The sequence below is a fragment of the Centruroides sculpturatus genome, unplaced genomic scaffold (assembly GCF_000671375.1).
Source record: "Centruroides sculpturatus isolate CEXI.00-Female unplaced genomic scaffold, Cexi_2.0 scaffold549, whole genome shotgun sequence".
Classification (NCBI taxonomy): domain Eukaryota; kingdom Metazoa; phylum Arthropoda; class Arachnida; order Scorpiones; family Buthidae; genus Centruroides; species Centruroides sculpturatus.
In genome coordinates, this window is record NW_019384752.1 from 376,258 (window position 1) to 400,410 (window position 24,153).

General features: G+C 28.2%; 3 protein-coding genes across 4 annotated transcripts in view; 1 reads left to right on the forward strand and 2 right to left on the reverse strand.

The window, feature by feature from the left end:
* LOC111628631 (sarcosine dehydrogenase, mitochondrial-like) overlaps positions 1-14,756 on the reverse strand; it is a 44,029-nt gene extending 29,273 nt beyond the window's left edge. Inside the window, exons 1-5 of the mRNA XM_023372461.1 lie at positions 14,440-14,756; positions 11,680-11,796; positions 9,010-9,247; positions 3,242-3,420; positions 412-591 (exon numbers count right to left, since the gene is read on the reverse strand). Of these exons, the coding sequence (XP_023228229.1) occupies positions 412-591; positions 3,242-3,420; positions 9,010-9,202 (552 nt within the window). The 5' untranslated portion in view covers positions 9,203-9,247; positions 11,680-11,796; positions 14,440-14,756. The remainder of the gene's footprint in view (positions 1-411; positions 592-3,241; positions 3,421-9,009; positions 9,248-11,679; positions 11,797-14,439) is intronic.
* Positions 14,757-16,445: 1,689 nt separating this feature from the next.
* Positions 16,446-18,124, forward strand: LOC111628622 (coiled-coil domain-containing protein 38-like). The gene has a single exon (XM_023372452.1). The coding sequence runs from the start codon at positions 16,483-16,485 to the stop codon at positions 18,052-18,054; it is 1,572 nt and encodes a 523-aa protein (XP_023228220.1). The 5' UTR covers positions 16,446-16,482; the 3' UTR covers positions 18,055-18,124.
* A 1,809-nt stretch (positions 18,125-19,933) lies between these two features.
* The window catches only part of LOC111628615 (spliceosome RNA helicase Ddx39b), a 45,950-nt gene continuing 41,730 nt past the window's right edge, over positions 19,934-24,153 (reverse strand). For both annotated transcript variants that reach the window (XM_023372444.1, XM_023372443.1), the window contains exons 7-10: positions 23,085-23,194; positions 22,334-22,478; positions 20,139-20,286; positions 19,934-20,070 (exon numbers count right to left, since the gene is read on the reverse strand). In XM_023372444.1, the coding sequence (XP_023228212.1) occupies positions 20,057-20,070; positions 20,139-20,286; positions 22,334-22,478; positions 23,085-23,194 (417 nt within the window). In that variant the 3' untranslated portion in view covers positions 19,934-20,056. The remainder of the gene's footprint in view (positions 20,071-20,138; positions 20,287-22,333; positions 22,479-23,084; positions 23,195-24,153) is intronic.

The following is a 24,153-nucleotide window of genomic DNA, read 5'->3' on the forward strand; positions in this document are numbered from 1 at the left end:
AAAATTGGCACTTTGTATTAATTGAACTCATTAACATTGAAATGCCTATCTTCCCACATTCACAAAACACAAATCTTTACATTAACATGGACTTTGCATAAACTGATAACATGATAACAGGGTTTGACTGTATATATTAAAAAATTCAGAAAATTGAAACTGAAATAGTTTATAAGATATTTAGAAAGTATAATATAATTTAATTTAATGTGAAATTTTATAAAAACTTTATCTTAAAATTAATGTTGTAAAGAATTTGAAAATTATTAGTAATATTTCTAGAAATGTCTTTCTTAACAAAATTACTTTTTCCCCCAATTGAGCTTATTAATCTACTCAACATATAAAACCTGTTTATAATTATTTTAACTATTTAATACACAACATAATAAAGATGAAAAATAAGAATACCTTTGCTCCTGCTTTAGTTGCAATTCTGGTTAGAGAGGTACAGAATCCTGCAGGATCCACAGTACCATCTCCTGGACTATAAAGTGTCCCATATAAATCACTAACATTCATAAGAGGATAAAGTTCTTTTGTTTCTTGTGGAGAAAGTATAAATGAATCAATTCCAAATGCTTTTCCTACCTAATATATGTAAAAATATACTAAATTAATTCTCTGATTTATATTTTTAAGTTATTCATTTAAATATACTTAATATAACTAGGTTACTTCAATTCCATCATACTATACAATCTAATGCTTAAAACATTAAACTCGTCATACAAATTAAGTAATATTTTAAAATTAAAGAAAATTTTTATCACAAATACTTTTAGTAATTAAGCAAGTTATATAGAAATATGAATGCAATTTTTGAATGACTACATTGTTAGAATACAGTTTTCTGTAATAAAAACCAAAATTTAAAATTATGTTACTAAATATAAAATATTCATAAAAAATTTTAAAATTTCAAACATAACAAAAATTAAAAATTTATTAATCAAATCAAATGCTTGCAACAGCAACTTAACACTATAAAATAACATTGTGTAGCTTTAAATTAAATAAAATATTTATGCATTTTCTTATTCTGTTTGTATTATATATATATATATATATATACTTGTGCTTTATNTAACAAAAATTAAAAATTTATTAATCAAATCAAATGCTTGCAACAGCAACTTAACACTATAAAATAACATTGTGTAGCTTTAAATTAAATAAAATATTTATGCATTTTCTTATTCTGTTTGTATTATATATATATATATATATATATACTTGTGTGTATGTGTGCATAATAACTAAATAAATTTACATTATATTGTAGATCTTTTAGTAAACAAAGACACTGAAGATAAAAACTCCTAGTATTTCTTTAGATTTTATTGGTACATCCAAAAGAAGGAGCTAGGAAAAAGCATCCAAAAGCTTGGATCACATGCATTAGGAACAGTGGACAGTGAAAAAGCATCGAAAATGTAGAAACTTGCAAAATTGTATTAATTTTATTGTAATTTCATTTTTTTTGTATAAAAATTAACAAAAAAGTGTTTATTATATGTTATTGAAGGATGTGAATTCACATTTCATTCAAGGCTAAATATACTTCTTTTGTCTGAGTCATTCTTTCTTCTTTTGGATATGGTGTATTCTTCTTTCCAAGGAAATGGAATGTTTGTTTATTACATATACTTAGTACCAGTACATAAACATGTAAATCTGTTAAGTGTAAGAAATCTTTTATGTTTAAATAAAATATTTATCTTCCATTTCATTATTACTCCACCTTCATAAATTCTATACAGATATCTTATAAATTAAAAGGTTAGATAATTATATCAATAATTTTATACAATGCTATATAATGAATCAAGATTCTAAAAAAATGTCATAAAAGTCTGTTAATAAGATAGCTATATTTAAAAAATTATAACTATTAATAGTTTTCTTCAAACTATCAGTTATGGAAATTTTTCACAGAACACTATACATGATAAATGTAAACATATAAAACATATATAGTGTGTTATGATAATAAATAGGAAAAAAAAATAGAATTAGTGGTATATTTCCTAAATTCTAGAATGCCATAGATTCTAGGATGCACTATAAATTTTGAAATCAGATTTCAAGATTTTTCTTAAATTTTGTTAAGTAACAAATTAGAAAAACAATACAAATGTAATAAATTATGCAATGTTTGGCATCTGTTTTCATTTTTTTTTAATAGTTAAAATAACTTTTGTTTTAACACTCTATTAAAATGTCACCTACAGGCATTTTATACAATAAAACACTTTCTAGCAATTTATGTTACCAGTATAGCTCATTGAACTAATGTTACTTTTGAGCTATAAAACTGAAAATGTCTATTATTAACGCTCTAATATGTTCACTTGCAAAAGTGTTATATTTTTGATTGCCACTTTGGACTGCAAATGTAAGATGCCATCAATTATAGCAGCAATTTTCAACTGGTATGCCATGAAAGTTTTTGAAGATTATTAATTTAATTATTTTCAATAGAAGCACAAAGAGAAATAAGTGTACAGGTCAAAATTAAAACCTCTTTAAATTGATTATACAAGTAATGTGGCAATAGAATGTTTACAAACCCAATATTAAATCACATGATATTTTCCATAAAGATTTAATTATAGGCTCAAGTATGCATGAGATAAGAAAGGCTGAAAAACACTGAATTATAGGACACACCTCTATTTTGGACTAGTAAAAAAGAGCATCTTAAAATCAATGAAATATGTTATAATAAGTATAAATTATAAGTATAAATATACTTATAATTTAGTTTTTACATGTAAAAACTATTATCTGTAAGTTTAAAACTATAAAATTTATATTTAAATTGGTTGATTACATTAAAAAGATTATCTAATATGATTCATCTTGTAAACTGAAGTATAAAAATTCAAGTATTATTACTTCAGTCTTTCTTTCTTTATTACATAACAACATTTAATTTAATAATTTTTCAATAAATTTTTATGTTATAATTTTGAGTAAAATATCATTAATTTAATTAATTATTAATTAAACTTATTACAAGTTATGTAACTTCATTTATATTGTCAGTTTTATGCAATATTAAATCATTTGATCTAAATCTGGTCTTTATATTAATTTAAAGATTTGAGTTATTTGATATAAAAAATTGAAACTTAAAAAAAGGAAAAATATTAATGATCAAAAATTATTTTAAAATTTAATAATATTTGAAAAGTTTATAAATTTTAAGTTTAGAATATAAAATACAATTACATACTGTCATTAAGCGTTTATATTCTTGTAATCTTTCTTTTGAATTTGCAATAAACAAACCACCATTATTAATCCAACCTGGATGTACACCACTTTCACCTTCTAAAACATTATGCAATAAATGACGAGTATGATTAAGAATTTCTATATCTGTATCACTTGGTCGAAGTCTCCATATTAATCCTTAAATAAATAAAATGCAATATTAAATTATTATGAAATAGTAATTTTACATTTTATTTAAAAATATAAATTCATTTAATTTTTTGTAATAACTCAGGATGTATTTCTTCATAATTCGAAGTTTAGACTATTTACAATATGAAATAAATGAAAATTAGTATTATAAACAGTATCAAATTAAAATAAATTACACAGAATATCATAAAAGAACCCACTTTTTTCAAACACATATAATGCAGTAAAATTCCATACTAAATTGTAATTTATTAATACAGAATTAATTGGATTTCATGCCATTTCATTAAGTATAAAGTACTTATTCTTTAGTACAAAGCTAAAACTAGCAATAGTACTTATTCTTTGTTTTAAAACTCTTCAGTTATTTAGTAAAAGTTTGCATTTGCAAAAGCACACATTTGTGCAACATTAAGTTTTGAATATGCATACTTTGGATAGCAGATCACTTAGTTAAGCATATGAAAACTTGCAACAATAATTAGAAAATGTTTGCAAGATAGTGGATTTCATCTAACTGGACAACATCACATCCACTGTTTTGACTAACAATCATACCTAGATAAAATACAGAATAGAGCATCTGACAGTTTTTAGAGAATCTTTACATCTGTGTTTCGTCATAAAAAGATTTTATTGCCACAGAAAGATGCCTAATGGAACAGAATTTAAGATAGTGCTTCAGTTATGTCTTGAAAATAATGTCCATGAGATCAGTAGCATAAAGACAACTCAAAAGTTAAAATATTTGTGTAACTAATAAATACATTTCATTAACATGTACAGTACATTATGATTGTATTGCAGATGGTCTGATAAACTATATTTGCTATTGTAAATGTTTATATTATAAAAACAATGTTTTGAGGTTAAAAAAATTAAATTAAAATTTTTTTGTCTCAATAGAAAGGGCTTAAGCTCTGCAGCCTTTCCCTTTGCTCTGCCATTGTACAAGGTGGCCAACATGATTTTCCAAAAATTTACTGTTTCATTCTGGTGTGAAGGAAACCCATCATTGGTGGAAGATGTTCTGTAGAATGTCATGAATCATGCATTGAGCATTATTCCTGTCACTTCCTAACCCACAATACCATAGTGTTTCTTGAGGGAGTATGTTGTGTGTTAAAATAATGCCAAAATTCTCACTATGTAGCAGAAACAGAATTGGCTTTTATGAATGCTTCTATTGTAGCAACATGCTCCTGTACAGATCAGCAATCCATGAATTCAAAGAAGTATGCAGATAGAATATACTAACACCACTAGTGTTGCTGCTGCCTTGTGGTAAAATTTGTAATAACAAAATAAAAACCATCAAGTATTTATGCCCCACTATATAACCTTTAAATGTAATACAATTAGTTAATAGATAATTTAATAAAAATAATTTTTAAAAATGCATGTATCTATAAGCCTTTTACCGGTGCGCGTTTCATCACACTATACAACAAAGTTACAAATGCTTTCGAACCATTACGGTACTTCTTCAGGTAATGATCCCAGGAGGGAATCATTACCTGAAGAAGTACCGTAATGGTTCGAAAGCATTTGTAACTTTGTTGTATAGTGTGATAAAACGCGCACCAATAAAAGACTTATAGATATGTGCATTTTTTACAGTACTCTGGTGTAGATATTCTACCATTTTTCAAAAATAATTTTATTTATGATGGTCATATTTTTGAAGATTTGGTAACTTGCTTAATTATGTATACATTATATAAAATTGAAAATTTTCATGCTATACACATATTCTGTTATTTGAATACACACTACAAGTATCCATATTTTGACAAATTACACACACAAATATATTTTTTTTAAAAATACTTTAAACATTTTTTTTGAAATTTCAGAGATAAATTCAAATAAAAACAAGTTCAAAAAATATTTCACTTGATTTAAGTGTTTTCCAGTGTCCTAAACAGGATTTTAGACCAGTTTTGTCGTCTACGACCAGTTGTGGTATTAACTGCAGCTTAAAGAAAAATAAAAACTTAAACGTGTATCTTTATTTCAAAACTTTATTAAATTATTAATTTTCTTGTTTATTGTCTTAAGGATATAATAATTACTATAGAAGATATCGACGTTATCATCACCCTTCACGTCGAGTCCAGTCGCGTATATCGCGTCGCTGATAAATATGTCACCGAGCAACTGATGTCGAAGACATGTTATATTTTTTACTTAATGTAAAATCTCTTAGATCTTTATTCAATTTTGTACCTATCATCAAGAAACTTTCCTATATTATTTTTAGGCAGATTATCTAACTTTGTGACTTAGTATTAATTTTATTAATACAAGAAAGCATTAGAATATTTGTGAAATTATTAGTAACAATGTGCCCAAAAAGTTACTGTGCAATGGAAAACATTTAAATTTTAATAAAAGTGACATTTTACATATGATATTGCAGTTTTGCCTATAGCAAATGTTAGAAATGTCCCCCAGAGGCCCCAGAATCTAGGGGAGTGAGGTCTGGAGACCTAGAAGACCAGATTCTATGGGAGACTTGTGTGTAAAGGTGAGAAAAGACTGTTGCTAAACTTAGTCTATGATAGAGAGGAAGAGATAGATAGGATTAGGAGAGGTAAAGTTGAGAGGAAGCAGTGGGATAAAAAGAGAAGTTGTGATGGAAGGAAAGTTATAAGGATAGTTCAGATAGGGAGGGTGGGTTCTCCTGGAAGCCCTGCAGTGCATACATTTAACTAGTTCCATTTTGAAAATACAGTGTTTATGTAGAATAATACAGATGGCCATTCTGGCTTATGTTGAAGCTTCTGGGTGTTGGTGGTTCCGATTTTCTCCTTCGTTATTGCCATGTTGTCATCTTTACTTTGTGTGTCTTCCTGTTGTTGTTGTGTTGTCCCATTGATTGTTTGTTGGCATGGTGGCTACTGGTTGATTTGCAGTGATATCTTCTGGTAGTTGGTTGGCTTTTCTTCACTTTATTCCTTGTGCCTAATAGAGATTAGCTCATTAACGAAGGGCTATACTGTTTATGAACATGGCCATTGCCATGTACAGTTCCTTTTTGCTGCATATGTCACTTGGGTTTTGCGGCCAGGATAGTACCTGCTGAATGCAGTTTGTGTAAAGAGGACTATGCTGATAATCATATTTTAGGCAATGGAAAAGAACGTGATGTGCATCCCCTGATGATATATTATCACACTCATAATGCTCACTGTCCACTTTTTTGAATAGGTGCAGATAATATGGGAAGTCCCCATGCCCTGTTAAACACTGTGTTATTTTATAATTTGGCATGAAGTATGACATGCACTGCCGTTGACTGATAGATGGAATAAAGCTGGGTAAGCCTCCCCATTGATGAGTGTGTCCAATCACTTTGCCATTCTTCCTTGATTAACGCCTGTATGTGATTTGTATGTGCTACAGAGGGATTCTGCTGAAGGTAGTATACATGTTCCTGGCCGCTGCATTCCTGGCTAATTCATCTGTGTGGTTGTTTCTTTTGTTGTTTGAATGGCCAGGTCACACAATGAAACTTGATTCTTCTTCTTTCTGCAATATTTTTGGCTGGTTGCCTCAACATAATTCCTGTTTCAGTCATTTTCCCGATATTTTTTATTGTGTGGAGGACGTACCTACTGTCTGTGAAGCAGAGTATGTTGCCGTTGATTCTTTTGCACTATTCTATGGGAGACTATGAGATTCTATAGAAGACTATGTAATCAGCAAAGAAGTCTTATAAAAACTGTACTCCAAAAAACCAGAACATGTGAGCAAGCAGTTATGACATCTACTGCAAAGTGAAAATGTGGGATATACAACTTACAGATCTTGTATGTAATGAAGTAATATAACTTTAATGTGATTAGACACTGAACAGTAAATTTTTGGACATCCAGTATAATGTTATATGTATTAAAGCATTTGAAAACTATATAAACAATAACATTAGTGGAATATAATTTTAACCTTAAATCTTAAATGAAGACTTTCTTAGATACTTTCAACTTATATCAATATATTAAGTCTTTGTAAACTGTTTAATAAAATTATTAAAATGGATCGGATATAACAATGAGTAAAAGCTTCTTCCAATAGTGAGACTGGTGATCTTTATCACATCTGTCTTAATTTTCCACAATAAACAGAGACCAAAATTAATAAATCAATTCACTTTATTTGCCTATTTAACAATGCATTTCAGATTGGTATTTTCCAATCCCTCTACATGCTACAATTTTAAGAAAAATATATATATATATATAAAACCTTTTGTGATACCTTTTGTGGTTCTTAATATACCATACATAATGAATTTCCATCCCATTATTTAAGTTGATATAATTTTGATGGAATGGGATGGAAATTGATGATTTGTGGTATGATGCCATTAAGAACCATAAAAGGTGTTGCAAATGTGAAGTGGTAGTGAAACCCAATAACTGAGACACTGAAGCCGTGATGTTCATTTTGTATAGTTGTAAATTTAAATTGTTTTATATATATATATAAAACAACAACAATTTAAATTTATTTATTATTATAAATAAANAACAGATTCAGCTGTTATAGCACACATTGAATCAAATTTCTTTATATAAAAGTTGAAATTATTACACAAGCTTTCACAAAGTGATATGTAAGCATTTACATTTTGTATCTATTTTTAATCCATTTGTCATATCAATTGAAAATTCTTGTAAATTGGAGGGAAAAAAATGCATTTTTGCTTCCAGTTAATAATTTTTCAAACAACTATAGATAAATTTGTTTATTTGTTTACACATTTTCAAGCATATTAATATGAATAGTTTTTGTCTGTTTGATGATGATGTAAAATGAAAAAATAATGAAATACTCATATTATGCATATGAACAATATGTCAGCATAAAATATATTCCTGTGAAAATCTTATATATAAATAAAATTTTCTTTAACTTGAGCATTTTATGTATGCAATATATCCAAGTATAAAAACATTCTCATAAAAGTTTTTACAAAAGTATCTGAATAATTTTAGATTATCATTAAATATTTTGAAATTTAATTTATGATTAGACCATGTTTTAAAAAAATTTCAATTTTTTATTCTAAATTTAGGTTAGAGGAAATAAAAATACTGTATATTCTTGCTAATTTGGCCGTTCCTTGCACAGAGGGATGCCACATTACAAAGAGACTATAAACTTAATGCATGCACATCATTCGTTGCCTTTAAGGCAGTGAATGATGTGACCTGTCATTGTCATCCTTTGATATTGATTTTTTTTAGTGGGTGGGCAAATAATACAGCAGACTAATGCAGCACAGTACACAAATGAAAGTTGAGTAGAGCAAAATAGGATGTCTGACACAACTAACATTTTTTTGGAATTGAGAACACACAGGTGATCCCACTTGGGGTATACTAGGTTAGTGAGAATCTACTAGTGCTGTGCTGGTAACTGATATATCAAAGGAATCTTGATAGCAAGCCAAATATTGATATCAAAATTTTGGTTTAGTACAGCTCTAGAGTCCACTGTGTTTTAGATTTTTTAAAGTTGTAAATTAAAAACATTTTAACATATTTTTGAAAATTTAAAGTTAAATAATTTCATAAAGATTTCTACCAATTATGACTACATCTGCTGATGATGGAAGAGATTTTGGCACTTTTACATCTTCCTTTTTTATTCTTGTATGAGGTACACCACTAGGAGCAGCTGAAGCTGAAGAATACCATGATATAAATTTTTGTATTTTGTAAAATCTTGATAATCTCAAAGAATAGGCACTTATCATGTTGAAGTATATTGGTAATGCAAGTCTCTAAGAAATATTTTCTATCTGAAAATATACATATAAGAAATTAATTCAATAATAGTTTACAATTTATATAGCAACTACTTATCTTCATGCATATAAGATGTTTTATTTTGATTATGATTAGAATACATATATTAAGAATAAAAAAAGTAGATGATCATTTAGAATTTCAATTTATGATAGTTTATTCATTTTTCCATGTAAAAATCATTCCTAAATATCTATATCAAAATTATCTATAATATTTACTGTAAATATACTATTTTGCTGTTGAATGTAGAAACTGGAACAACAACCTTAGTCTCAAATTATATCATTAAATACATATAAAATGTAAGAAAAATTAACTAAATATTTATTGTGTATATACTAATTCATATTAGAAAAATTGAAAATAGTAAATTTTTCATCAAAAATATTAATTCCAGAAATTTTGCTAGCAAGTTAGGGACTGTAAATAAATGATATCCACACTGGAAGTGAGGGAGGAGTTGAGCTTCAGTAGATTTAGTAGGGTGTCATTTATTTCATTAAATTTAATAACAGTTTATGCATTTTATTATATTTATTTCAAAATTTCTCATATGTTTTGTTTCTACTTATGGTATCTACAATTCATAAAGTAACAAAGGTTGTAAGGAGGGTTGAGTTTTGTTGGACATCTGAAGAAGAGAGGAAGTTACAGAAACTTAGACAAATTAAAACAAGAGGTGAGAAGGGTAAAAATTTGAAGAAAAATGCAGATGTAATTTATGGAAAACCCCTTATTGATCCCATCAATAACTGTAAAATTTCCATCAATATTTTCCATCTGACATTGCTAGCAAAATATTGTTTGTGTCAATAACTTGTTAACAAAAGCAGATAAAAAATAATGATAACTTTTAATTATAACTAATATATCTAATTTAATTACTTTTAAAAATATATTAATAATGTTTATGATTTACATGTTTAGTTAAACTAATTGACTGAACTGTATATACCTTAATAAAACTGTAACTGTTTGTGTTTCTTTGTAACTATATGTTTTTGTGCTGCGTCAGAAAGAGCAGAAAAAAAAACCTGCTATGTCCTGTCTTTATAATATATAAATTTATTCCAGGAAAGTATGCAGAATAAATCAAAAGTCATGCACCATAGACCAAACTACTACAAATTAATATATTTATATTTTTTTGAGAATTTTTAATTTTCAGTTATATTTTTCATTTTACTTTCTATTTGACTTTTTACTACCAGAGTCATCTGAAATCAACTGTGAACTAGAATAGTCCAAGAGATATTGATAGACTTAAGAAATCAACATCATTTGAGTGCAACAAAATTACATAAGTGATACTTATGTGCATCAAGGCATTGTTCATATGAAGAATAAATAACCATCTCTAAGTTGTAAACATTTTTGAATTATATTTACAACATAGCTTACAACTTTGAGGTGACCATTTTAAATTTTTCTTAAAATAAAAATCAATAATCAATAAAATAATTTAACTTGTGTAGTAAATACAATTTTTTCAGTAATTTTATGATGTTTACGTAATATAGTTAAGAGAAAAAGATTGGATATATAGAAAAATAAGTAAAATTTTCTGTGTAGTAATATATCAAATATTTACTGTATAGTAGTAATTCAGTTTCTCGCAGTTTTAGAGAGAAAACATTGCTGCATCATTGTGTCAAGAGATCATTAGACTGCTTTAGATTAAAACACAGGTGATTGCTATTGTACTTGCATGTTCAGACATATAACTATCAAATTAAAAAAGAAGATATTAAAATATTATGTAAAGAAAATTCTTAGAACATTATTTAATAGTTAAACATAAAAATTATATTAATTTGAACACCAGTATATGTGTACTTGCAAATTGGAATGATGTCATCCTTGGTCTACAGTAGTGAATCGGAGCTTGTGCCCAGTGTTAAAATAAGAAATGTGTTATCTCCTCAGGGTACTTTAGCTGTACTTTGGAAATGTAGAATTGTGAAAGAGTATACCAAACAGATATGGCACCTAACATCTACCTCTAGTTGTTCTAATCATGTAATTTTCAATTAATATTTCTAGCATAATTTATGCCCAATTAATTTGGCTGATGGTTGTATGATCTTGTGTGCTTGGTTTTGTTTACAGAGGTATATGATTTTTAAGGTTACTTCTCAGATTTCTGTAAATCTTTAATTATAACATTGTTTACTTATAGAATTTAACTTTCTGTTTGTACTAAAGAGGTATTCAAAATGGATTTATAAGTAAAATAAAAAGGATGATTTATTAAGATTTGTTATGGCCTTTTATGAAATTATATGACTGTTGAAACTGGGATATGAAGAAACTTTGATCAGCATTTAATTTGATATTAATAAGTTCTATAAACTAATTTGGTTAAGTTTCAAGTAACAGAAGACATTTTTACCAAATGAAAGTATCTTTCTAAAGGTTTTACCTTTGCTATCTCTAAATTAAATAAAGCTTCTTAAAATGAAATAGAGATGATTTTCAATTTCAGCTTTTTTCAAATCATTCTTCTCTTGAGGTATAATAATATCATAAAATCTAGTACCTGAAAATATGAGTGTTTATAACTAATAATTATTATTAGAATGCATTAATATCATTGAAGTACAGTTTTAAATCAAAATATTTCTATCCAATGCAAATTAAATTACTATTCAAAACTGTTTTATAATATTCAACAAATTCAATAAATTGTAGTATCATATTGCATATTATAAGAAATATAAACTGCTTCTTCTGGAAACAAAATGTTGGTTTGATATGCCAAAAATGTTTCATGTATAAAATTAACAGTAGTTTCCAGAAGAGGAAACTCTGTTTTACAATACATACTGTATATTTATTGATATTTTTAGAAGCAATTAAATGTTGTTTTAATGGTAAATTACATAGGCTTTTTTTTCAACCTCCGATGGTCCATAAAAGAAAAACAAGTGTAAATAACAAAATGAATTTATTAGTTAGGTACAAACATGGTTACTTTTCGACATAATTACTGTGACGATTGAGAGATTTGTCTATCTGTGGACTAGCTTTGAAATCCGCTTTTCATAGAACGTTGCCAACCTTGACAATTTAGGTGTTTAAAAAGTTCCAAGCTAAGTGGAAGTCTGAAAGGTGACAGTCTTCACACCTTTAATGTGTGAAGACTTCCACCTCTTTCCTGAACTGAAAACTTGGCTAGGAGGACAGAGGTTCGAGACTAATGATGATTTTCAAAACAACATTAAGGCCCATCTCAAGTCACTGGTGGCAACATTCTATGAAGAGTGAATTTCAAAGCTCATCCACAGATTGACAAATGCCTCAATCTTCACAGTGATTATGTCAAAAAGTAACCATGTTTGTACCTAACTTATGGTAATCATTTTGTTATTTGTCTTTGTTTTATAGACCATTGGAGGTTGAAAAAACTGCCCTCATATATTACATATTCACTACCTGGATATTAGTTTGAATGTGTTTTAAAGCCCAGTGGTATGAAAAATTGCAAATACTTTTCTTTGAATAAAAGAATTTGACAGAATAAAGGATTCTTATCATAAAATATACAGGTATATATATATATATATATATATATAAACAATTTATATTATTCTCCGTTTTGTATGCCATTTCACAACCTAACTAAATATACAAACTGGATTACATCTTTCTGAAGATTTAGGGAGTTATTATTCTATGTGACTAAAATTTACTTTATATGTTTTCTTGAATTAAATCAAATACTGTTTTATATTAGATTAAAATGTCTGTACAAAATACAAGGAATTTTAATTTAACATTATATAATCATTTTTGAATGAAGGTTAAAGGCTTTCAAAAGGTTTATAACATATTGAATTAAGTTTTCTTCAATTAATTAAAATTTTTATTTATTTACTTCTTTTTGAGACTTTGTATATCTCATGGAATTGCAGTGCCTGATTACTGAAAAGGCTGCCTCGGATGTAGCCTAGGGTGCAACAATTCTAGGAATGCACAATTTTTCATTTAATCCCATTTTTTTGATCCGTTAAAAATAATGTGTTGATAAAACAGTCATTTTTGCAACAGTTTACCAGAATTAATTCCACTAAAACTGCATAATTTCTTATTACAAAACTACAAAAAACAAAAAAAAATTACATTAGGGCAGAAATATGATTTTTTTGTAAAGGGCACACAAAATGTTAAGCAGCCTTCTGCACTCATAACCATAAATCAGGCACTGTGGAGTTGAAAATATACTAAACTTTGTTGAAATTTAAAATTTGATTTTAGAAAAATAATTTTCATTGATTAAATAAAAGAAAACAAAGCAATAAGTGACATGAATCACTATCAGAAGTTACATTTCAATACTTCAGCAAACATGTCCTTACTTTTATTTTAATGTAATGCTTGAAGTCGGCATACCATTTTAATTAACTTTATTCTTTGTATTCCATTGCAATAGACTGTTAGACTAAATTACATATTATGCCAAAGTAACAAGATTTTACCTAATAATTTCACTTTTATTGCATTATTTAAATTATACTTATCCTTTGAATTATCACATTAAATTATTAACTGTAATTAATTGCAAATTTATATATAATTATTTGAAATAGTCTGTATTTTTAACATTTATTTACAATAATCTTTGTATTCCATTGCAATAGACTGTTAGACTAAATTACATTTAATTTAATTTTTACTATTCCAAGCCTAATAATTTCACTTTTATTGACAATAACAGTGCATTCTTGACACCTATGTGTCAACTTTCTTATCTAATTATAATCACCAAAGGTGAGCTATGATCTAATTCTCACTAGGAGCGTTTTTCTATCAGAGTTCTTTTTCACTCACTCTTTAACAGTTCGTTTCTGAATTTTGATGTGAATAGATGTATTTGTGCAGTGAAATTTATTTTGAAAAATTATTTTATAATTAAAAAAATGTCATCAAGAGAAGCAAGTTCTTCACGTTGTGACGAAAAAACTGTTGATGATAACTCTTTATACAGTGATGTATCGAAGCAGCGGCTAAAAGNAATATGCTTTGTCAATATCATGTGTTGTGTTATTATAAAATATATAAGATGTACAGTTTACAAAATTGTGAACATTTGAACCGACATGTACAATAATCATTGATTTTATTTTATTTTATTAAATTGAATAAGGAAAAAAAACAAACAGTATAAAGTAAATAAGCTTACATTTTGCTGTCTTTAATTACAATGTTAATTATTCCTACATCTATTAAAAAAATAATAATATCATTTCTTATAAGATGATCTTTGAACATCCATTTGTAAAGATAAAAGTTTCTAGGCATGTGTTGTAATTTATTTAAGATATCAGATATATATTTACGTAAGATCTAAAGACAACCACTTGTTTGTCAGCCACGTGATTAATTTTAATTGTCAACAACGTGACGTCACACAGATTTTATTACCTTCTATTAGCGTTGATGAAGTGATTGATGTATTTATTTCATGCATATTCAAAGTTAAATTTATTGTAACGAAGTTTAGATTTAATTAATTTAGTAATTAAAATCTTAATTCTTGCACAAAATAAAAAGTTTGATAATAACGTGAATTTCATTTTTATCTTATTGTATTTGTACCCGAATTAGGCATATCATGATGCCAATTTAGTAGGAAATCAACAGAGTGGAGGAAATTTAGGGCGAGATGCAGTGCATGTCGATTTATCATATGATGCTTCTGCTCAACTGTATTGTCAAAAGACTAATATATTTTTTTTTATATGCATTGCATCTGTTTAGTAGTAACTTGTTTCAATTTTTAGTGGAAACTCTTAGCTTTAGAGAAAATTTCAGTTCAATTTAGGGCGTTTTCACGACAGAAGGCTGGCAACACTACATTATACTACAGGCCGGTGCATGCTTGCTTAAAATCTGATTGGCTGATACTGTCGAATTTTTCCGAAACTGCCTTTAGGTGAAAACTCATTTAAAACGGATTATTGCTTTAGTGTTATGCCAATCGATAAATGTTCCGATATCGATATTATTTAGGTATTTGATATTCGACATCGTTATCAAAATGTTGGTTTAGCACAGCCCTAATTTGTTCATCAAAATTCTCTAAACTTGTTTAGACATCTTGATCCAACTGTATAAAGCTGCTTTACTAGACAATACTACCATTGTATCTATTACAATAAATGTTTTACTATGAGTACAGTACAATGGCTTTTATTTCTATGTATATTTTTTATTTTTATCTTATTAAAATGGATAATTGTTGTCTTTCTTTTTACAACTCTAGAATCAGTTAATAATCAATTTGTCCTTCCAATCCTTTCCGAAAGATTAGGAAAGGAGGAAAGGCTAGATTGTATCAATCCCAAGATTCGTTTTAAACATATATTTCTGTAAAACTGAGAACTTAAATAATTGGTTTTGATTCATGTTTTTATTCATTTGGATTTATGGGCCTGGTCAAACCAATAAAACGTATGATTGAAAGACCTTAATGCCCACTGGGCGTAAAGTGTTACCAGCAAAGTAGCCATACAACCAGTGGAGTAGCGTGGGTGTCAGCCGCCCGGGGCGGAGGAAAATTTCGCCGCCCCCTTATTTAGGTATCTCAATTTAAAAGACTAAAATTCAGTTTCGTCACTGAATAAGTAATGAAAAATTCCGTGCTCATTTCAATCGGTCCGAATCGTAGGTGCGACAAAAATATGAAATGAAATGGTTCAAATTTTTACAAGATATTATTATTATTTATTGTGAAATTTTGCCGTCCCCACTACGCTACGCCACTGCATACAACTCAATTAAGAAATCTATTAAAGTGCACTTCTTGGATACTGAATTCTTTTTAAAAAGTGTCCCACATACAGCAATCCACAACACACACGTTACACTGTATATCCTTCTACCTCATATATCAATAGTTTATATAAATTTTCAGCATTCGCAGTCCTTGTCAGACGTTCCCATATTCGTTGCTCAATCCTTTAACAATATTATTTATTTAATTTAACATAAAGTATACTATCAAAGGATTGAGTTACATCAAAGAACTAGCTACAAACGAAAGATAAAAATACAAATACAAAGAAATAAAATTATTAGAATCTAACGATTATTATTTTCACGTTTAAAATGAAACGGAAAGATACCGATTCACGTAACAAGATTTCGAACAAAATAACAAATTCATGTTCTAGAATAATATTTAATTTGAAAGTTTGGAAAACTGTAAGAAGACTTTTTTAAAATGGAGAAGGTTAAATTTGCGGATGAAATTGAAACCGATAAAGATAACGGAGAGAAAAGCAATAGTGATGCATCTAATGTATCTTGTGAGAAATCCATTGATTCATTATCAGTAGATCCATCGATTTCAGAAGATAAAACTTATTCTCTAATGAACGATTACTCTCCCAATGAACATGTTAAGGCACCTGTAGATAAAATGGAACTGTGGAAAGAGAATTATCAGAATATGATGAACACAAACTACCATTACCAGATTGGTACAATTGCTCATTTCATGAGAATGAGAACGACTTCCATAAGAAAATTTCGAGAAGAAGCCATTGGAGACAAAGAGCTTTATGTAAGCAGATCTAAAAAATATGGAAATTTACCTAAATCAGTAATATACGAAATTACTCGAGAACCGATAAAACATGAATCTGGACAAGAATATTTGGAAAAAATGAAGAAATTAAATTTATGCGAATTTATTTTGCTACAGAAATCAGAAGAAATCAAAAGACTAAATCAATTAAAATTGGAAAGAGAAGAGAAAATGTCAAAACAAGAAGAAAATCTAGAAAATAAAGCTACCGAATTTATCGACACGATTAAGAAAAGCGATACCGCTTGTTCAGATGCCATTAAAGCAGCTAACGAATGTTCCGAACAGAGTCTGAAATTAAATGAAGAAATTAAGATACTAACTGCTCAAAAAATCTCCTTACAAAATTCTGTATCTAAACAGGAAACCATATTGAAGAAACTGAGAATTTTTCGCAATTTATTAGACTCCTTAGCACCAAGTAATCATTGGAAACAAAAGGAAATGTCTAAAAAATTGAAAGACATCGACCCAAACAAATCGATTTTCACAGATCAAGACGACGAGGACAATTTTCAAATTCACTTTGAAGATCCCGCAGAAGTGACATTAAGATTGCAAGAATATAAAAACAAATGCCTTTCTTTCATTCAATACAATTTGGACTCCCGTGAAATATTAGAAGAAACAAAAATTTCTTTCTTTACCTACCAAGAAAAATTATCCAGAGAGATAGAAACATTAAAAAAAGAAATTCATTTATTACAGAAAAGTGAAGAAGAGCAGACCCAAAAATCTGAGAAATTTCAACAGTTAATAAATAAATATGCTTTCGAAAAAGAGGATGACGAGTCAAAACTTCTGCAAACGAAGATTGCTGAAGTGTATAGATGCTGCAGCGAAGAATTTAGCGAAGGAAATGTAAATTCACAAATTATGCTGACCAGTATAGAAGCTTATTTAGAGCAACTAATACACAATTTGACATTATTACCTGCCAAACGTCTGAATAAAATCTATCGAATGAAACAAAAACAGAGGAGGAGATTAGAACGAGAAAAGGAGAACGAAGAAAAAAGGAAGCAACAAGAGGAAAGAATTAACAAAGCTTTGGAAAGGGCAGAATTAGCTAAAGAAAGGAAATTCATTCGCAAACCAATGTATCGTTCCGAACCACTCACACTAGTAAGAAAAACCAAAGCCAAAGTTAAAGCAGAAACAGCACGACGACAAGAGGAGGAAGAATATAAATATTTTTTTACGTAATACGAAATTATTTTGCATATAAACAAAATTTCATATATTTTATTATGTAACACGTTACTAGAATAATAAACCGTTTCAATTAATTGTTCATAATTATGTCCATGATGATAAATTATTGTTTGAGACAGTGGCGTGTTATAGTTTTATGCGACCCCAAATACAGTGCTCACTTTATTTTTCTTCAGGGGAAATACTTTTAGAAAAAATTGGTTTGGGGTCCTCTGACCTTTTGTCTATAGTTTTAGACTGATTCTAGTAGATTTTTCGTTGTATTTAAAGATTATCTGGACATTGTACAAGAAAGTACATGTATTATGCTGAGGGAATCATCACGAATCATGCCATCCACAATTGTCAAAATATAACTCGACTCTAATGTGATTAGATCTCGTAGAGAAATTCAATTTTTATTTATGTAATCATGTACTGTACAGGTAAAAAATTAATCGGGATCTCCGGTCCTAAGCTTTCTGTATCTTTATCTCAATTTTCATCTACGAGATTAACGAAGGACGGACAGAGAATGTATAGGTCTGCAATTTGAAAATTGCAGCCCAACACTTATTTTCCTTGTATTCGTTCATACAATACACCTGAAATCATTTTGTTAGCTCACATTTTGGAGTTTTCCATTCTAAATATAACTTCATTGTATCTTTCTTGCAAAAGCTTTCAAAGTGTATATCATATTCCTGAAGATGAAAAACATGCATTTCAAACGAAATTTCAAAAATCGAAGACTAATTTGCATATTAGGGTGCAATATAAACACTGCATGGTATGTTTAATTTCTTAAAAAATGATTATTCTGATCGTTTCTAAACATTTTTTATATATAATGTTTAAACTTTGGTAGATGTGAGTTTTATTTAATTCATTTGGTCATCCACTGAACTCATTTCATAGGCGACGTGAGAGCTCAACACATGATGCAATTTGCGAAATTTAACAGACAAGTATCGAAACACATTAGTTTGTAGTAAGAAATGGGCAATTAATGAGATCTGTCAACATCATGTCTTTGGGTACAAACTACCACGAGGACATGCAACACCCCAGTGTTTCTCAAAATTCATCATCTGGCAGATTTCTAGAGTAGAATTATATATATATATATATGTTTTAAAACAAGATTCTCTGAAAATTTTACACAGCTGTCCCTTGATAGTCCGACGTTTTGTAATCCGACGCACCTCCCATCAAGGTATCCGACCCTGTTACGTGTTGCTTGCACAGAAGCATGTCGTGACGTGAATCTCCCCACCCAATTCTTACATGATGACACACATTTCGTGTTTTCCGCGAGCAGTTCTGTTCGAACAGTTGGAGTAGGGAATATTGTAGGCTACTGCTAGCAAAACAATGCTAAATATGTAATCACTTTCAGTAATCCAGACACTTTTGGTAATCCGACACTCCTTTGGTCCCATACCTGTCGGATTATCAAGGGACAGCTGTACTTGGTTATTTAAACTTGTGCATTTCTTTATTACACTCATTTGGAGACTCCAGAGAATCCACAGACTCAGGTTGAGAACATTGCATTGCCTGAATTATCTGAGGTACGAAAATGTCTGCATTTTTCAGCATTATTATAACATTTTTGTTTATTAGCAGGAGAGTGAGCATGCATACCAAAGAGAGATTTCATGGAATAATGATTAAAGCTTGAATATCCCTAGTGTTTCAGATAATTAACATTAAAAATGATATTTTGTTTGTCATATTTGGAAAGCTGTTATTTAATATTTTAACTTTTAAATATTTTTTCAAATCATTGTTTCATATTAAGAAAAATTTTATAATAAAGTTTTCTTTATTATACATTGATTACAATGAATATTTTAAATAAAAGACTACATCTTAAAAAATAAGAACATTTCAATTTCAATAAGAAAATGTTTGAATTATATTTTATTACATACTATTAATGTACACAAATTCTAAGTTTAAAATAAAAATGAGCAATGATAGATGAAAGGTACTCAAATGTCTTCAAGAGTTAACGTCCTTCAACTGTAAGAGACACAAAACAATTAAATACTCAATGTAATCTTTTTTAATTTAAAAAAATAATTACTTACTGTATGATGAAATATCAATTTCGTCAGGGAGTTCAGATATATTGACATCAAAACGATCTTGTACTTCATTGAGAATTTTTGCATCACTCTCGTCTGATACAAAAGTAATTGCCAAACCTTTTGTGCCAAATCGACCAGCACGGGCAACCTAAAAAAATTGTTTCATACATTCAATTTTAAATTTAGCATATGCATTTAAAAAAACCCAGCAACAATTTATGTAAGTTTCCTGGCAAAAACATTTAAAATTGCATGTACCACATCTGTTCCAGGATTTTATTTTTAAACTATTATTATTATTATTATTATTACAGTATTATTATTATTATAAAAGGGCAAAAAGCTTAATTTTGATGATAAAGATGAGTTTTATAGAAAAAAACTAAATGCTAATAAAATCTTCATTAGGTCTGACACCACCTGACATTTGACTACATCTATCTTCTCACCCCTTGACCTTTAACCCCAAAAATTTAAGAGCATCAATCCCCAATACACAAACCTACCTGCATACCTTCAGAAATTTAACAAAAAAGCACAGGAGATATTAAAGCTACAAAATCATGTCCCCCCTAAGCATCAATACATACAGAAAAAAACTCCAATTTTTTGCATTTATGGTTATTTCAAGATTTTGAGTCCAAAAACATAAAAATCTTGGGAGGGTCAGATTTTGACCCACTGCTATATTTTCCTGTTATATATAACAGCTGGAAAAGTAACAAAGGACTCTTCTTTATTAGAACATTCCTTGTTCATAAAGTTTACACACACTAATGCTTTTGGTCCTTAATGGTTCATTTTCAGATACCCCTTAATGTTTTACAATTAAAAATTTCGATAATTGATTTGGCTAACATTTTATATAATTATGTTGACAGACAGCCAAAGCAGCAAAATGACAAACATTTAGTTCTACTATATGTTAAAAATTAACTATTTGAATAAATTTCAGTATCATCAGAAATAAAATTGAGTTATAAAATGTCAGTTAAATATTATCTCTTTTTTTTTTGAGTGGTATAATTATTAAAAAGAAAAAAAATGTACTTATTATTTTTTAATAAAAATGTTCTTTTTATTAAAAAGAAAAGCTGTACTGATTCTTGGCCATTAATTTCATATGATACTTTATGATAAAAGTTTAGCAATTGAAAATTGTGTAAAAAATATCAAGTCTATCTGAAGAATGTAAAAAATCATTTGCATTTTGTATTTGGTACAATAATCTTTATTGGTTAAAAAGAACCAAATAAACTATTTTTAAATCAAGTTAACATAATTTATAAATTAATTCAAAAATATATCAAATAAGAAACAAAGTAACTACTTATAAGATGTAACTTTTTCATACAAATTTTTGAATGTGAATCTCAAAAGAGAACATTTTTGAAAAAAATACCTTATATAAAGTGATAAGGACCCATCTCTAAAATGAATTCTGTTCATTTAATTATAAAAACAGAATTGCAATATTTTGTAAACCAAAATTATTAAATTTTCATCATCATAAGTAATTTCATACAGATCAGTGTAGATCAGTGTTTCTCAACCTCTAATGAATCGTCGCCCCCTTCACTACAAAATTACAATGCCGAGGGATAAGGCTAATGCAAGATTCGTACTGCATCGATAGACTAGTGACTACATAATGTTATTTGTTTAATTATTGTACGATATAACGAATAAAATATCTAATTATTCTTAATATAATGTTTTACTATAATTGCCCAGAAAATTGTTTTTTCGCCCCCAAAATGTAAATTGTTACTAATTGCCCCCTGAACATGGAAAAACGCCCACATGGGGGCGATATCGCCTCCGTTGAAAAACACTGATGTAGATCTTTACAATCCTTTTCTTCCAGATTATCTCAAAATTTTTCTCATGTTGAATGTTCCAAATAATAAACTATTTTAACATTTTAAAAATCAGATTTTATTGAGTCTTAATTAAAGTTAATTTTATAATAAGTAATAATTGAAAATAATAAACCTTGAATGCAGAAATTACCTAAAATTTTTCTTAAACTACTAACTTATTTGTGAGCATCAATCAATAGTGAAGTAATTTAATGACAACAAATGTAGTTATATGAACTGCCATGTTAATGTATTTTAATATATATATTTTTTAATACATAATGATGCACTGTTAAAAGCTACCCTAACATTAATGCTGTAAAATCTACTTACCCTATGAAGATAGGTATCTGAATCTTCTGGCATATCATAATTAAAGACAATATTCACTCTTTCAATATCCATTCCTCTTCCAAACAGGTTTGTAGCAACTAGAATTCGTTTATGAAAGTCTTTAAATTGTTGATAGCGAGATAATCTATAAAACAAACAAGTGTAATACAAATTAATTAATGCTTAAGATAATAAATATTTGCTACTATCTCAATATTAAATTGATTATCTATATAAATAATTGTAATTTCTGTCTATAAAATTTTGTCTATGAATTATTTCAGGAAAACTTAACTGTCTAACTTATCTGTTAATAACAAATTTAATAAAGTACAAATTACTACATTTTCCCAAATGCATTAAGAGCTTTTACAAATGATTTTAAAATAGAACAATTTTATCAATTATATTTATAAATATGACATTTGAAATTAATTTTTATCCAACAAAAATTCTTAATTAAAAAAATCATCATCTTTATATCAATTAAAGATCATATTTGAAGCACAATTTAATTGTTTAGCCATTTAATAGTAACATCAGTGAGACAATCTTTTTAAAAAAGTTGTTCCATTCAATATATATCAGATACTCAAGTTATTTGCAATACTCAAATGTATTTAACATTAAAATTTAAATCTGTGCTTGCACATGCATGCACACCATATATATGCACACATACATCATCTTGCATACATAAATAATTTTATTAAAATGTTTGTTTTGGTTAAATGATAATCATATAAATTACCTCTCTTCTTGAGTCATAGCTCTATGAATTGCTATTGCAGGAAAATTCTGTTCTACAAGCAACTGAGCAAGGGCCATACATCTTTGAACAGTACGAACAAATATCACCACCTGCAATATTATTTTATGAAAATACAAAAAATGAATATATTAATATTAAATCAGAAAAATAATAGTTTGTTTAAAGCAGAATGTCAATACGTATTTGATTCCATTGAGTATATGCCTGATGAATTAATTTTTAATTGTTTTAGTGATCAAACTGTACACTTACAATTAAGCAAAATCACTAGACTGATTCTTAAAAATTTAATTTTGTTACTAACAAAACTATAAAATAATGTATCTATTAATGTATCTGTGACATATAATGCCATTATTTTTATCTCACACGCCCTTCAAATTTTGAATGAGTTTACAATTAGTTCATTAGTCCAATTTAATCACAAAATATATGCATCCACTGATATCTAATCACAGCGATACCTCGGTTTTTGTCGATAATCTGTTCAAAAACAATCGACGAAATCCAAAACTAACAAAAACTGAGGCAATTATTTCCATATGAATCAATGTAAACCAAATTAATTCATTCTAGACACTCCAAAATACATACTAAAAACAGATTTTATAGAGCATAAATATTGTGTTTAATACTAAAAACAATAAGTAATTAATATAAAAAACTAATGTAAAGAATAAATGAACATTAATATAGCATTTAACATGGAATTCGAAGGGCTGCTGGCTCTGGAAACTTTCTTTGGTTCCACGATGGAGCTAAAAAGAAAGGAAAGTAATGGAATTGTTTGGCTAGACACATGGGGTAATGCTCATACAAGAAATAACGCCACACCGACTAGGAAAACGTGTAGGTTGCCCTTTGTTTTTGAAAAATTAGCAGCAAGATCACATGGGCATGCTGACAAAACCAAGACATATTTTCTGCAAAAAATTTTTATGAAAACTGAAACTGACCATAACCGAAATCAACGAAAACAAGGTATTGTCCCTAGTTCTTATTCACAAAAATATATTTAAAACAACACTAAAAAACAATTCTTACAATG